We start from the raw sequence: 16,515 nt of genomic DNA on the forward strand, positions 1-16,515 counted from the left end.
AGTAGTGTGTGTGTATGTGTATGTCTCTGTATGTACATGTTATTGTCTGTAAGTTTGACTCTCTGTCCTGTCTGGTTCTTTGCAGACTCTTCCCTGAATGACTGCCGCAATAACAGGACAGTGTGTGGTGACGGTGACGAGGCCCACTGTGTGGTGAATGGCACTGAGGCCTTCTGCTCCTGCAAACCTGGCTTCAAGACCACCGGCAACAACAGATGTGAAGGTACAGCACTGGTTCAAATACACTCTCTATGTTACTGTTATGACTAAATGTCTGGTGTAGTCTAGTGATCTGTAACCCAAATCCTTTTGCTTTGGGGGGGTTGTTCACAGATAAGAATGAGTGTAAGCAGTTTGGAGTGTGTTCCCACATCTGCAACAACACCAAGGGCTCCCACAAGTGCAGCTGCCACAAGTACTTCACCAGGATCAACGACACCTGCAAGGTTGACAGTGAGTACTGCTCAGTTCAGCATTACCACTGGATCGGTTACAGTTACTGCTTCTTTGTCTTTAGAAACCTGTCTGAATTTGTCTCTGTTTGAGTGTTTTAGCCTCTGTCACAATTGTGTGTGTTATACTAACTGATATCTAATTAAATGTATGTGTGTGCCAAATAGCTCTTAGCCACGCAAGACAATTGCATTGTATAGTGATGGCCTCATAACCGTAAGTCAGAGGGGATGTCCTAACTCGGCTTGTGACCTCCCTTCCTCTGTCTTCCCAGACTTGAGACAGGTGCTCTACATCGCCGACGACAACGAGATCCGCAGCCTGGACCCTGGCATGCCCAACTGGCGTTATGAGCAGACCTTCCAGGGCGACGCCAACGTGCGCATCGATGCCATGGACCTGCACGTCAAGACCAACCGCATCTACTGGACCAACTGGCACACGGGCAGAATCTCTTCCTACGAGCTGCCATCCTCATCCTCGTCACCGAACGGCAACAACAACCGACACCGTCGTCAGAGCGACTCCCGCGTCGCCAACCTGGAGGTGTGTGTCTGTCCGTGCTCAGATAGTCTTGACTGATCTTGTGTCATGCCCTTGGCCCTTTCAGACAAACAATGATTTAACTGGTATTGCCCCCCCCCCCCTCTCCCTGTGTTCAGATCCCCGGTCTGAAGATGCCCCGTGGCATCGCCGTGGACTGGGTGGCAGGGAACATCTACTGGACAGACTCTGGCCGAGATGTGATCGAGGTGGCCCAGATATCAGGCCAACACCGCAAAACCCTCATCTCCGGCATGATTGATGAGCCCTACGCCATCGTAGTGGACCCCCAGAGAGGGTGAGTCTGCCTTGGGAGAGGAGGATAGTGGGGGTGGGAGAGGAGTCTGGACTACTGTGGAAATACATGGGTCTGGAAGATAATTCCTGAGTCCTCAAACACATCCTTCTTTGTGCACATACTGCTTTCTGATACAGTATTTAAATAAGACTGAAGATAGAAAGATGGTGTGCTAGACCAGGGACAAATCAACTGGACATCCAGTAGATATAGTCAAACGCATTACTATGTGATGGTCAAACGCATTACTATGTGATGGCTCAGTGCATTACTATGTGATGGCTCAGTGCATTACTATGTGATGGCTCAACGCATTACTATGTGATGGCTCAACGCATTACTATGTGATGGCTCATGTAACTGATTGTCGATGCTGTGTATCCATTAGGACCATGTACTGGGCTGACTGGGGAAACCACCCAAAGATTGAGACTGCTGCCATGGATGGAACCATGAGAGAGACACTGGTACAGGACAACATCCAGTGGCCCACAGGTAACATATATATATATATATATATATATATATATATATACACACACACACACACACACACACACACACACACACACACACACACACACACACACACTACAAACATTTTACAGACTGATTGACAGGTCCAATTCTCCACAAATTGAAGGATGGGCTGTGTAGAGCTTTGTTTCACTCAATAAGCTTAGCCTCAAACTGACATGTCTCAATGACTGCTCTCCCTCTCTGTGTGTCTGTCTGTCTCTCTCCCTCTCTTTCTCTCTCTATATCCCCCTCTCTCTCTCTCTGATTATCTCTGTCTCTCTCTTATCTCTGTCTCTCTCTCTCCCTCTCTCCAGGCCTGGCTGTGGACTACTTTAACGAGCGTCTGTACTGGGCCGATGCTAAGCTGTCAGTGATTGGCAGTGTGAGGCTGAATGGCAGCGACCCAGTGGTGGCTGTGACCAGCATTAAGAACAGTTGAGTGAACTGCACGGGTCTGGGTTTAAAGACCTGGGCTGACATCGCTAAGCCACAGAATCATATTTTGGTTAGAGATATGTGGGCCCATTTTTAGATGTGGAGCCTTCTCATGACACTGGGACTGTCAAGAATGGGTGCATTAAATTGGAGCATGCTGATATCCTCAGCAAGTGGAAAAAATAGTTTATTTTAGCATAGCTTATAGCATATCTAACTGGTAAAGAGTCTGAGCTGTGGTGTTCGGTCTTGTTTGTTCCAGAGCTCCACCACCCGTTCAGTATTGATGTGTTTGAGGACTACATCTATGGCGTCACCTATATCAACAACTTTGTGTTCCGGGTCAACAAGTATGGCAAAGGCCCCATGGAGAACCTGACTACAGGGATGAACCACGCCACGGACATCGTACTCTACCACCGCAACAAACAGCCTGAGAGTGAGTGGACATCACCGTTATTATCATGACAATCACCGGCTGACAAAATGTCATTACCGCCACAGCCCTAGTAGAGGTCAACACGGCTATTCTCTAAACGTTCTTTCAGGGTTGAATTCTAACTTGAGATGTGTGCATAGAACTAGGCCTACGACAAATTGACTTTCACACCAAAGATCTTAAGTTAGGCTTAGGTCTTTAAAGTCCAAGGGCCACCCATCAAAAATGTGTTGTTCCGTGACCCAGAAAACGGAATTGCAAAATTTCAGCAACACAACGTAGATAAAGTTATGAACATGAATACTGTGTGATTTAAAAACGTGTAAAAACTGCACATGCATTTAGTTTCTTTAATCAAAGTTATTATATTTAGCATCAATCACAGTGCATCTTGGGTAATTTCCCTAGCTAAGTTCCGACATTGCTATTTTTCACCTTGGTTACTTTTGTTGCACACTGATCCAGATGAACCCCAAATGAGGAAATATGTTTTAACCATGTGCAGTGGTTTTCTCAGTTAATAGAATATGTTTTGGCAGCTGTATTCAGCCTACAAGGGCCATCATTGCTCTTGGCTGCTAGACAAACTAAAGACGGTGTGTTTGCTAGCTCACACAGCTCTCAAAATAAGCCAAATAAAGCGGCGTTCTGGTATATGAGAAATCTATTTAAACTGCTTCTTCTCTCATATTATTTTTACATTCCTCCAGTCTGGTAGCCTAAATGCCTTGCTTTCTGAATGCATGGACAACGGAACACGTGTAACAATTGTAACCAAGATGTAACATGGCAACCTCATAATGTTGCCAGGGGGAATTACCCAAAATGAGCTATGATTTCGAAATCGTACATTTTGAATTATACATTTTTATTATATTTTACCATTTTTGATCCACACAGTTTTCATAACATTATCAATGTAATGATGTTTAAATTTGCAGTTTTGTTTCCTGGATCACGGAATGTCTTTTTTGATGAGTGGCCCTTAGACTATCAGAGACAGACTTACAGTCTGGTATAATTGTGTTAAAGGAGGGCTGAACTTATCATTAAGAAATGCAGTGGCCATGACTGAAGCCAAACGAGAGTTGTCTTGGGTGTGTGTGTGTGTGTGTGTGTGTTCGCACATGGCAAGTGTTTGTACATTCACTCTGCCAAAACAGTACACAGTCACTCTTCTATGTAACTTAAAACAGTCTAACCAGGTCTTGAAGTCGCCTAACTTCTTTTTGTCAATTAGCTTCAGCCTGCTGCTGTGGACCGTGGCAAAGTTGGTGTGACATTGGACAGCCTATATCTGGGGCTAGTTTGGGACTGTCAATTACACAATGCAAATGAGACTGTATTTTGGGACAATATTTTAATTTTGCGCAAATTTAATTGTCTCATTAACTGCGTTCAATATTTGTATGTGAATTTCTACAATTTTATAATTGGTTTGAGGTTTTTAAGTCATTTAAATTGAGATAATGACATTTAAAAAAATATTGTCCCATGTAGTTTGATGTCAAAAAAAATTGACCATGGGCATAACGATGTGGTCGTGTGTAGCTGCGCTCCGAATTGATGATTATTTGGGTGCTGTAGGCATGAGTGCAGGATTAAAATAAACCCAACTCATAGAAAACTGTTCAGGTATCCTTCATTCTGTGACATAAAATCCTTTCCTATCATCTCGCAAATCTCCGTTTTGGATGAGACTTAATGACCAAAATGATCCAATTTACACTTTGGAGTCAATTTTGACACTAGAATAAATGTTTCTGACTCATATCGATGACACAGGCTTTTTAGAGGCAGTCGCTTTTTAACTTGTCTGTCTGTCTCTCTCTCTTTCTTGCTCTCTGTCAGTGACCAACCCATGTGACAGGAAGAAGTGTGAGTGGTTGTGTCTGCTCAGCCCCAGTGGTCCAGTCTGTACCTGTCCCAACGGACGCACCCTGGACAACGGAACCTGTGTGGAGCTCCCTACTCCTACACTCTCCCCTATCTGTGAGTATGCAAAGTCCTACACACCCAGGTTGAGTATACACTAACACCCTTATACCTAAACTGTTATATTCAACATGTATTGCATTGTCTATGAGTTCAAATACAGATTAGATTTCTTTGTCGGGGTTTCATAGATATTTACTTTAACTACAAGAAAATGTATTGCAATATGGTGAGAGACATGGCATAGGCCAGACATAACATCAAACATTCATAAAAACAAGAATAACTGCTTAAGGACTCTTACCCCTCCCTTCCACGTGACATAGCTGTCTCTCCTATACTCAATGTTGCACATCTCCTTAATGTTCACGGTCCCTGAGTTTTGCACATACTGCACAAACCCTATAGTTTCAATGCTTATTTAAGTTATAATTCACTTTTCACTATTGGCCGTTCCTGAATGAGTGAATCTACTGTGTCGCCAATGTCCTCCTTATTTGTTCAGGGTCAGTGCATGTGGCAGAAATTCATTTTGTACCTGACCAGTTTGCACAGGGGGAGTCTGTAGCGCTTCCTGGATGGCAGAAGCACAAACTCTGAGTTGAGCACATGGGAGGGGTGCTCTGATATTTTGTTTGCCGTCCACAGCATGTTTGTGTGGTCGCTGTCCAGAAAGGTTTTGATGGTCAGCTTGACAATAATTTTTTAGGCAGTATTCAGCAGACTTGACACCCTGGCTATTGCCTGTACTGTGGCACTGTTGTACCAAGCAGTGATGCAGTACTGCAAAACACTCTGGATAGTGGAGCAAAAGAACAGTATTTCCGAGGTTGCCCCGAAAGACTTCAGCCTGCAGAGAAAGTGCATGCACTGTTGCACCTTAGCACACACATAGCACATAGTCCACTTTGACACTACATCTCAGGGCATGGTCAACATGTACTCCCAGATATATATATGAGAGTAGACCTGCTGGATGTGTTCACTGTGAATGACTACCTGGTTCTGGTCAGCCACTGACCTGGGCTCAAAGATAACCTCCTGTGTTTTTGTGACATTCAGGACCAAAGACTTTGTCACACCACTGCACAAGGCTGTTTACACTGTCTAGGTACAGTGGGAGGTCGCTGTTGTCCTCCATTAGGGCCACCACGACAGTGTCATCGGTGAACTTAATGATGTGATGCTTGGTGTTTTGACTTGTGAAATTGTTGGTGTACACCGTTGGTGACCACAGGAGGGGAGAGACCTTGAGTTCTGTTACTGAGAAATGAGTGTTACCAGTAAATGGGGTATGGGTTAATGTCCAGTTCTTTCATTTTGGCTAGTAGAAGGTGCGTTTGTATGGTGTTAAAAGCAGAGGAAAAAATTATAAAGAGTTCTCTGGCATATGTTTTTGGTTGGTCTAGGTGTTTCAGGATCAGGTGTGTGAGGGTGGTCACTGCATCCTCTGTACTGCGCCCGTTTCTATATACAAGCTGGTAAGGGTCCAGTTTCCTATCCGCAGAGTCTTTTTAGGTTTTGATACACTATTCTCTCTAGACATTTGACGAGCTCTGAGGTCAGAGCCACAGTCATTGTGCTCCTTGGGACATGGCTTTTTCATGATGAAGTGAAATGTTTTCCAGGCCTGTGGTATTGTGTGTGTGAGTCGATGGATAACTGGAAGATGGGTTGCCAGACTGGGCCAAGCTCCTCAGCAAAGGTCTTGAGGAGGACTGGGCTCACATTAACTGGCCCAGAGGCCTTCCTTGGGTTCAGCTGTTTAAAAACCTTTGTGACCTGCTCTGTGGTAACGATGATTTCCTCTGTGAGAGGTAGGGACAGTTTGTAGGACAGCAAAGCAGTCATTTGTGTGATTATGGGTGTCAAATCTTTTGTAGAACAGGTTCAGTTTCTTCACAAATGTGGGTTCGCAGGGTGGGCCATGCTCTTCATGGTTTGCAAGGCTAGCCTAGGATTGGCTGCTGTGAAGGCACCCCCCAAGTTCTCCTTTGCAACTGCGACCTGGCCAAGATAAAGCAAAGCAGTTCGACATGTACAACAACACAGAGTTACACATGGAATAAACAAACATACAGTCAATAATACAGTAGAAAAAGTCTATATACAGCATGTGCAAATGAGGTAGGATAAGGGAGGTAAAGGCAATAAATAGGCCATGGTGGCGAAGTAATTACAATATAGCAATTAAACACTGGAATGGTAGATGTGCAGAAGATGAATGTGCAAGTAAAGATACTGGGGTGCAAAGGTGCAAGATAAATAAATAAATAAATACAGTATGGGGATGAGGTAGTTGGATGGGCTATTTACAGATGTGCTATGTACAGGTGCAGTGATCTGTGAGCTGCTGTGACAGCTGGTGCTTAAAGCTAGTGAGGGAGATATGAGTCTCCAGCCTCAGTGTTTTTTGCAGTTCGTTCCAGTCATTGGCAGCAGAGAACTGGAAGGAAAGTCGGCCAAAGGAAGAATTGGCTTTGGGGGTGACCAGTGAGACATACCTGCTGGAGTGCGTGCTATGGGTGGGTGCTGCTATGGTGACCAGTGAGCTGAGATAAGGCGATGCTTTACCTAGCAGAGATTTGTAGATTACCTGGAGCCAGTGGGTTCGGCGACGAGTATGAAGTGAGGGCCAGCCAACGAGAGCGTACAGGTCGCAGTGGTGGGTAGTATATGGGGCTTTGGTGACAAAACTGTGTGATATACTGCATCCAATTTGTTGAGTCTATTTTGTAAATGACATCCCCGAAGTCGAGGATTGGTAGGATGGTCAGTTTTACGAGGGTATGTTTGGCAGCAAGCGTGAAGGATGCTTTGTTGCGAAATAGGAAGCCGATTCTAGATATAATTTTGGATTGGAGATGCTTAATGTGAGTCTGGAAGGAGAGTTTACAGTCTAACCAGATACTTAGAATATGTGGACAACTACAAATACCTAAGTCAGAACTGTCGAGTGTATTACTGCTGGACGGGTGGGCAGGTGCGGGCAGCGATTGGTTGAAGAGCATGCATTTAGTTTTACTTGCATTTAAGAGCAGTTGGAGGCCATGGAAGGAGAGTTGTATGGCATTGAAGCTCGTCTGGAGGTTAGTTAACACAGTGTCCAAAGAAGTGCCAGAGGTATACAGAATGGTGTCGTCTGCGTAGAGGTCGATCAGAGAATCACCAGCAGCAAGAGCGACATCATCGATGTATACAGAGAAGAGAGTCGGCCCGAGAATTGAACCCTGTGGCACACCCATAGAGACTGCCAGAGGTCCGGACAACAGGCCCTCCGATTTGACACACTGAACTCTGCATGAGAAGTAGTTGGTGAACCAGGCGAGGCAATCATTTGAGAAACCAAGGCTGTTGAGTCTGCCGATAAGAATGTGGTGATTGACATAGTCGAAAGCCTTGGCCAGGTTGATGAATACGGCTGCAGTAATGTCTCTTATCGATGGCGGTTATGATATCGTTTAGAACCTTGAGCGTGGCTGAGGTGCACCCATGACCAGCTCTGAAACCAGATTGCACAGTGGAGAAGGTACGGTGGGATTCGAAATGATCGGTAATCTGTTTGTTAACTTGGCTTTCGAAGACCTTAGAAAGGCATGGTAGGATAGATATAGGTCTGTAGCAGTTTGGGTCTAGAGTGTCTCCCCCTTTGAAGAGCGGGATGACTGCAGCAGCTTTCCAGACGATACGAAAGAGAGGTTAAACAGCCTAGTAATAGGGGTTGCAACAATTTCGGCAGATAATTCTAAAAAGAGACAGTTCAGATTGTCTAGCCTGGCTAATTTGTAGGGTTCCAGATTTTTCAGGTCTTTCAGAACATCAGCTATCTGGATTTGGGTGAAGGAGAAATGGGGAGGCTTGGTCAAGTTGCTGTGGGGGGTGGAGGGCTGTTGATCGGGGTAGGGGTAGCCAGGTGGAAAGCATGTCCAGCCGTAGCAAAATGCTAATTGAAATTCTCGATTATAGTGGATTTATCGGTGGTGACAGTGTTTCCTAGCGTCAGTGCAGTGGGCAGCTGGGAGGAGGTGCTCTTATTCTCCATGGACTTTACAGTGTCCCAGAACGTTTTTGAGTTTGTGCTACAGGATGCAAATTTCTGTTTGAAAAAGCTAGCCTTAGCTTTCCTAACTGCCTGTGTATATTGGTTCCTAACTTCCCTGAAAAGTTGCATATCACGGGGGCTATTCGATGCTCATGCCGAACGCCACAGGATGTTTTTGTGCTGGTCAAGGGCAGTCAGGTCTGGAGAGAACCAAGGGCTATATCTGTTCCTCGTTCTACATTTTTTGAATGGGGCATGCTTATTTAAGATGGTGAGGAAGGCGCTTTTTAAAGAATAACCAGGCATCCTCTACTGACGGGATGAGGTCAGTATCATTCCAGGATACCCCGGCCAGGTTTATTAGAAGGCCTGCTCGCTGAAGTGTTTTAGGGAGCGTTTGACAGTGATGAGGGGTGGTCGTTTGACCGCAGACCCATTACGCACGCAGGCAATGAGGCAGTGATCGCTGAGATCTTGGTTGAAAACAGCAGAGGTGTATTTGGAGGGCAAGTTGGTTAGGATGATATCTATGAGGGTGCCCGTGTTTACGGTTTTGGGGTTGTACCTGGTGGGTTCATTGATAATTTGATTGAGAGCATCAAGCTTAGATTGTAGGATGGCCGGGGTGTTTAACATGTCCCAGTTTAGGTCACCTAGCAGCACGAGCTCTAAAGATAGATGGGGGGGCAATCAATTCACATATGGTGTCCAAGGCACAGCTGGGAGCAGAGGGTAGTCTATAGCAAGCGGCAACGGTGAGAGACTTGTTTCTGGAAAGGTGGATTTTCTTTTAAGTAGAAGCTCGAATTGTTTGGGTACAGACCTGGATAGTAAGACAGAACTCTGCAGGCTATCTCTGCAGTAGATTGCAACACCGCCCCCTTTGGTAGTTCTATCCTGTATCTTGATTGTGTCGAGGCACATATCTGGAAGTTTGGAACCACTAAGACTCTTCCTAGAGCTGGCTGCCTGGCCAAACTGAACAATCGGGGGAGAAGGGCCTTGGTCAGGGAGGTGACCAAGAACCTGATGGTCACTCTGACAGAGCTCCAGAGTTTCTTTGGGGAGATGGGAGAACCTTCCAGAAGGACAACTATCTCTGCAGCACTCCACCAATCAGGCCTTTATGATAAAGTGTCCAGATGGAAGACACTCTTCAGTAAAAGGCACACAGCAACCTGCTTGGAGTTTTCCAAAAGGGAACTAAAGGACTCGCAGACCATGAGAAACAAGATTCTCTGGTCTGATGAAACCAATATTGAACTCTTTGGCCTGAATGCCAAGGGGCATGTCTGGAGGAAACCTGGCACCATCTCTACGGTGAAGCATGGTGGTAGCATCATGCTGTGAGTTTGTTTCTCAGAGGCAGGGACTGGGAGACTAGTCAAGATCTAGGAAAATATGAACGGATCCTTGATGAAAACCTGCTCTAGAGCGCTCAGGACCTCAGACTGGGGCGACGGTTCACATTTCAACAGGAGAACTACCCTAAGCGCATAGCCAAGAAAACATAGGAGTGGCTTCGGGACAAGTGTCTGAATGTCCAGCCAGAGCCCGGACTTAAACCAGATGGAACATCTCTGGAGAGACGTGAAAAAAGCAGTGCAGCGACGGTCCCCATCCAACCTGACAGCGTGAGAGGATCTGCAGAGAAGAATGGGAGAAACTCCCCAAATACAGTTGTGCCAATCTTGTAGCGTCATACCCAAGAAGACATGGCTGTAATCGCTGCCAACGGTGGTTCAACAAAGTACTGAGTAAAGGGTCTGAATACTTATGTCAATGTGATATTTAAGTTTGCATAGATTCCTAAACTTGTTTTTGCTTTGTCATTATGGGGTATTGTGTGTAAATTTAATACATGTTTTAATAAGGCTGTAACGTAACAACATTTTGTAAAGTTGAGAGGTCGGAATACTTTCCGAATTAACTGTACGCTTAAGTCCTGTGCAATTTTTTTATATTATATGATTTTATAGTACGAAGAATATAATTTAAACTAATTGAATGGATATTTTTCCCATTCCAGAGTGAGAGTGTATGCATATGAAGTGGCTATGTTGAGTGTAAAATAGATTTTTTTGAAACACTAGATTTAGTTATTTGGCAGCTCTAATCAAAAGATATATTGGCTGCATGATGCGACTATAGGCTATTGATGAGTTGAGAAAGCGCAAGCATTTTTTTGTGACTATGTTCCTTGCCTCAGGCTGCACAAGTTGTCTCATCAAGTGCACATATTTTAACCCCCTCACCAAAAGAGATTTCATTTGAAATAGTTGAAACTGCAGTAATTGCAGTCGACTGCTGTATTTTGGACGCAGTAAATGAAGAAAAACTGCAGTTATACTGAACTCTAGCTGCAGTTATACTGCACTCTGACTGCATTTTTTTTTTCTTAAGGGCCATCAGACTATTCTCAATTAAATATTGTCTTTACTAGAATGTTAAATTAGTTTCAATTTAGAATGGCCCATTATCAAATGGGCAAGAACAAGGACAAAACAAAAAATACATGTTGTCCATATGCACTGGAATAACGAATGAAGGCCACTTTCCCACCGGTACGTTTTTCACTCATGTTGGGTAGGCTGCTCCTGTAATTTCCCTGCGCCACAGATGATATTCCGCTCAGTACTCTCCAACCCTGTTACTGTAGCTACCCTGTGCTTAATTTGGAAATAATTTAAATCTGTTCGGGAACATCAATAGTTACCTTCTGTAGCTTAAGGTAATGTCAGTCTATTAATTATAAAATTATTATTTTTAAACTCCCTATTACTAGGCTATTCAAAAATAAATTCACTATAATTGTAAGCTAAATCTGAATTTGTTCAATTTAGGCTAGAACCATTATGTACCAAAGATATATTTTAAAACAAGTGTAATTTGCGGTAGGCTATGTATTATTATGACGGCACAATCATTATTTGAATTCTGTTTTTTTTTCGGGCTTATGCATAAACTCTAATATGCATATAAGTGTTTTGAATGAATCATCATGTTAGACAATGCTGCCCATTTAGTTGTTAGGCTTTGAAACAACATCCACAACAACCATGTTTTCCACCCAGTTTCAACCTGTTGTCGAACTTCTTTCTTCAAATTGGTCAATCACAGTGAGGTGAGTTTTTAAAAGTATTTAAAAATACTGCTTTGATGAGTGTTTGATTTGATTTTCCATTCCATTTGCATTGATGTCAGAGTGGTTAGACGGACAATAGAGCCCTGAGTACCAGGCCATTAGCGACCTGATGATCGTTAGTGAGTTGGTTACTACTAATGCATGTCTAGAGTGCATAAAAGGAGATTACCGTGACTCAATGGTCACGTGGAATTTTACTGCGATCATGACTTGTGACTGCCGGTGTGGTGGTAATATGGTCACTGCAACAGCCCTAGTCTTGTAGACAGAGATGATCTGGACAGCGTTGTGGTCAGAGTTGGAGATCAGTGGTTTGATGTGGGTGGTGTAGCAGTCTTTGATGTTGACATAGCACTTGTCCAGGATATTCCAGATCCTGGTGTTGCCTTTGACAATTTGAGAGAAGCCTGGCATTGCCCACTCAAGGCTACACTGGTTGAGGTCTCCCAGTATTATGACTTGCATCTGAGTGTTTTTGCTGGCAAGTATGAACACAGTCTGAGATGGTGCTAGCTACTTTTGCTGTTTTTGCCACTAGGAGGGATGTATGCAACACAGAGTCACACAGCCAAACTCCCGTGGGAGATATAATGGTCTAAGAGTAAGGCAAAGAGCCTCCACATCACTGGTAAATATTTCATCCTTAATAGTAAATTGCTGGCCTCCCGCCGGTCATTTATGTACATACAAACCCTGCTCCCTTTACTCTTGCCTGAATGTTCAGTCCTACCGGACCTCAATTGTAAACCCCTCGATTTACAGTTGAGAGGCCGATATAGGATGCTGCCATGTTTCGATGTAACACATGACAGAAGAGTCTCTGTACTCCAACAGTACCTTTGTTGCCAATCGAACGTAGATTAGCCAGCATCACAGACGAGAGAGCAGGTGTTGCGCACAGCCGCTGGCGTAGTCTCCCCTCGTCTTCCCTGTTTTCTCCTCACCCGTAACTCCATCGGGATGTTGTAGTATTCCGGGGGTCTCGTTGTTGGTGGTACTAATGAGCGCAGGGACATTACAGTCTCCCTCGAGTACACCGGCTCCGTGGTGCTCGCTCGCATGTTTGTAATCCTGTTGTGGTCTCCGCTTGACGTCCAACGTGTGTGTATTCCAAACACACCGTTCTGCAGTGGGTATAAAAGTCATATTTAGCTCACAACTCAAAATGATGACAGAAACATTAAACACACATCCACACTAATCCCTACCTGTAATTCTTCACACTCACCCCTTCTCTCCTCCCCCAGCTCCCCCCAGTGGTCCGTGTAACGTCCAGTGTCTGAACGGAGGCAGTTGTTTCCTCAACGCCAGGAAGCAGCCCAAGTGTCGCTGCCAGCCCAACTTCGGAGGAGACAAGTGTGAGGTGGACCAGTGCAGGGACTATTGCCAGAATGGAGGCACCTGCACGGCCTCTCCTACAGGTAATACACTACCTTGACAGGAGGCTTCGCTGTCTGAGAGGAGTCAGAATTGAACATTAAGCCAGGAACAGTGAGACATATAGACAAATAATACAACTAGACAGCCGTGTATTGAGTTAAGGATTTTACCCTTAATGAGCAGTCCTAATGTTAGTCTGATGTTAGAGGTCAAGTCTCCTGAGTTTCTCTCTCCTCTTCCTGTCTATCTCTGTCGGACCATGTCTGTCTTGTCTCTCCCTCCCCAGGCTCCCCTACGTGTCGCTGTCTGACAGGGTTCACTGGTCCTAACTGTAACCTCCAAACCTGTAAGAACTACTGTCAGAACGAAGGGAATTGCACGGTCAGCGCTGGCAACCAGCCCACATGCCACTGCCCTGGTGACTTCCTGGGGGACCAGTGCCAGTACCGTGAGTCTCGCTGTCTGTCCGTCTCGCTGTCTGGCGGTCTGCCCCTGTCTTATCTTATTTTTTATTTCATGTAATATTGCCTTGTTGTTTTCGTCTATACGTGTTCTGTACTGAGTCATGTGACCTACCTCTTCAAAAAGTATCTTCAATAATCCCACAGCACACCCCTACCCCACCCGGAATAAGGGGAGGAGACCAAACCTATGACCCTACTGTTGTACTTGACTTTCTTGCACTAACACTTGTCCTTTCTTACTAGCACTGACTTTGCTGATACCTGCTTTATTGAGGAAAAGGTTTACTTACTATAAGCAGGTTTCCATCCAACCATTTGTATGTGAGTAAAGTACCTGTTAGATAAAGAACTCACGACTGGCCTGATGTTAGATTATAAATGTAAAAAACTTACGGAAGACAAGTAAAGCTCAAACTAATTTTATTCACCCACTGGGTCATACAGCTGCATAAGATAACACATTTACACAAGCATTGGTATTTAAACCTTTCTCCTTATGCTGAGTCTCCTTCTTACACACCTGGACAGCCAATACATCTCTGTTGCTAGACAGGACTTTAGTGATGCCGGCTCTTTCTCACTTCATCTGACCTGACCTCAGCCCAAATTCCTCACTCCTCCCCAACTCACGGCTGTCCTGTTGACGTGTACCAGACTGTGGTCCTTCTCCTTTCCAAAGGATACCTGATGTCTAACAATAACATGTTCTGACAGAATGTAAACGTTCAGCATTCCCCTCTCTCCCTCAGTGAGAGAGTTTAGGATATTTCAAGTTTAGAAGTCAGAACCCATCACTGTCAAATTGTCCACATAACAAAATCCGCTAGACAAGGGTGGATATTTTTTTTGTCGGTGATTAGATTGCCATATGCAACAAATTGCAGTGGAAACTATTTATTGCACAATTTTTGATAGAATATCCATCATGTTGAGCTAAATTGGCAGTCACGCAATGCTAGGTTGTGTGGTCCTCCCACTACAACTTGGAAAAGCATGCAGTTTATTAGGCTAAGCTACATATGCTATGGGTTATGATAAACTTTAGAGTGATTTAAAGTGCATGGTGACAAGCTTGCTGTGCCTTTCCATTTGTTAGGTTCTATTATTAGAGTAAGAACTCGACGGACACTGTGAAGGGCAAGTTTATTCTTAGACCAAGACATGGTTCAAGCTTTCAGTGTCCTTCGTGTTCTTACTCTAATAATAGAACGTAACAGATGGCGTTGTCGGCAGGATCTTAACACAAACTCGTAGAAGTTCTGTTTTTTATTTGATCAATCAAAAGTTATACGACAGTGCTTTTTGTGGCCACTATCTACGTCATTATGCACAGCCTTTTATTCGCAAGAAAGACAGTTTGATGGAAACATACCACTGCTGGTAAAATTCATTTATTTTTTGCAAACATACGAATGCTTAAAACAACAAATTGATGGAAACATAGCTACTACTGACTGTGATATGTGGTTGTCTCACCTAGCTACCTGAAGATAAATGCACTAACTGTGAGTCACGCTGGATAACAGCGTCTGCTAAATTACATGAATATATTTCTATAATGTGGATCGTAATGAACTAAAATAAAGTCTGTCTCTGTCTGTACTGTCACCTGCTGGCAGTATAACACTATGGCACTTTACACTTTTATGGTGTTTTCTACAAAGTCTTAACTGCTTGGTAGTCTTTTGAGATCTACCTTATGGCTCCTTGCGCTCAGTATACTCAGACTGATAGTTGTCTCTTCTGTATGCCTGTGTGTGAGTAGGTCGGTGCGAGGGCCACTGTCTGAACAGGGGCACATGTCTGCAAAGTGCCAGCGGGGCGCGCCAGTGTCGCTGTCTGCCCCAGTATAGCGGCAGCACCTGTGAGGTGGACAAGTGTCACTACTGTCGCGACGGCAAGTGTATCCCCACTAACTCCTTCCAGCCCACAGGAGAGGTCACCTGCGTGTAAGTGTCCACACACACAGAGAAACTGATATTGACAGAAACAGACACCAACACACATTCACACATAAATTCATAACACACACCCACACACCCGTCCCAACCTATTGTTACCTTTGTGTCCTGTAGCTGCACCAACGGCAGAGTCCAACCCAGCTGCTACACGTGTGATGAGTACTGTGCTAATGGCCAGTGCTCTGTCAACCCACACACACACCTACCAGAGTGCAAGTGAGTATACACACACACACACACACACACTCTCTCTCACACTCGCACTCAGTCACTAGAATGTTATCTCTGGTTGCTATGACGTTACAGCTCTCTCTCTCCCCAGGTGTTCTGCAGGCTGGGTGGGGCATCGCTGTGAGGTGGCCTCTGGTGTAGACTCCTCAGAGTCTGGCGGACGTAAGTAAACTATTCTAAAGGTTTGCAAAAAGTAGAGGCCTAACTTTTGCTTGTGAATTTTACTCTAACGTAGATGTCGGCTGGCCATCAAAATAAAACGCAAGAGCTGCTCCAACATTTTACACATATTATTTTGGCTGCACTTCAACTTGACGCCAAATGAAGACTCCTACCATCAAAAATCACCTCCAGGATTGCCAGTTCTGTGTAGAACGGTCGCCAGACTCAGCCTAACTATGTATACTGTTTATGTGTGTCCGTGTGCAGGTACTGCCTCCATAGTGGTCCTAATGCTGCTACTGCTGTTGTTGATTCTGTTGGTGGGAGGAGCGGTGTTCTGGTACAGAAAGAGGATGAGGGGGTGAGTAACACCACACTTAACAACACCACACTACATTACACAACACTACACAACTCCAATACACTAGAAGTAACACTGGGACATTAACTTAACTTCCTCTCAAGCTCTGTCTTCTTCATGGTCTCTGTACTCTCAGCCTCCCTTTCC

General features: G+C 44.6%; 1 protein-coding gene across 7 annotated transcripts in view; it reads left to right on the forward strand.

Annotated features, from left to right (window-relative positions):
- The window catches only part of LOC129846683 (low-density lipoprotein receptor-related protein 1-like), a 168,011-nt gene that overhangs the window by 148,171 nt on the left and 3,325 nt on the right, over positions 1-16,515 (forward strand). For all 7 annotated transcript variants that reach the window (XM_055914578.1, XM_055914580.1, XM_055914582.1 and 4 more), the window contains exons 73-86: positions 86-223; positions 334-453; positions 728-999; positions 1,116-1,294; positions 1,683-1,789; positions 2,128-2,247; positions 2,511-2,687; positions 4,539-4,679; positions 13,057-13,230; positions 13,476-13,637; positions 15,419-15,602; positions 15,729-15,830; positions 15,937-16,007; positions 16,275-16,368. In XM_055914578.1, coding sequence (XP_055770553.1) covers positions 86-223; positions 334-453; positions 728-999; positions 1,116-1,294; positions 1,683-1,789; positions 2,128-2,247; positions 2,511-2,687; positions 4,539-4,679; positions 13,057-13,230; positions 13,476-13,637; positions 15,419-15,602; positions 15,729-15,830; positions 15,937-16,007; positions 16,275-16,368 — 2,041 coding nt within the window. The remainder of the gene's footprint in view (positions 1-85; positions 224-333; positions 454-727; positions 1,000-1,115; positions 1,295-1,682; positions 1,790-2,127; positions 2,248-2,510; positions 2,688-4,538; positions 4,680-13,056; positions 13,231-13,475; positions 13,638-15,418; positions 15,603-15,728; positions 15,831-15,936; positions 16,008-16,274; positions 16,369-16,515) is intronic.

Source organism: Salvelinus fontinalis, chromosome 3, assembly GCF_029448725.1.
Source record: "Salvelinus fontinalis isolate EN_2023a chromosome 3, ASM2944872v1, whole genome shotgun sequence".
Lineage (NCBI taxonomy): Eukaryota > Metazoa > Chordata > Actinopteri > Salmoniformes > Salmonidae > Salvelinus > Salvelinus fontinalis.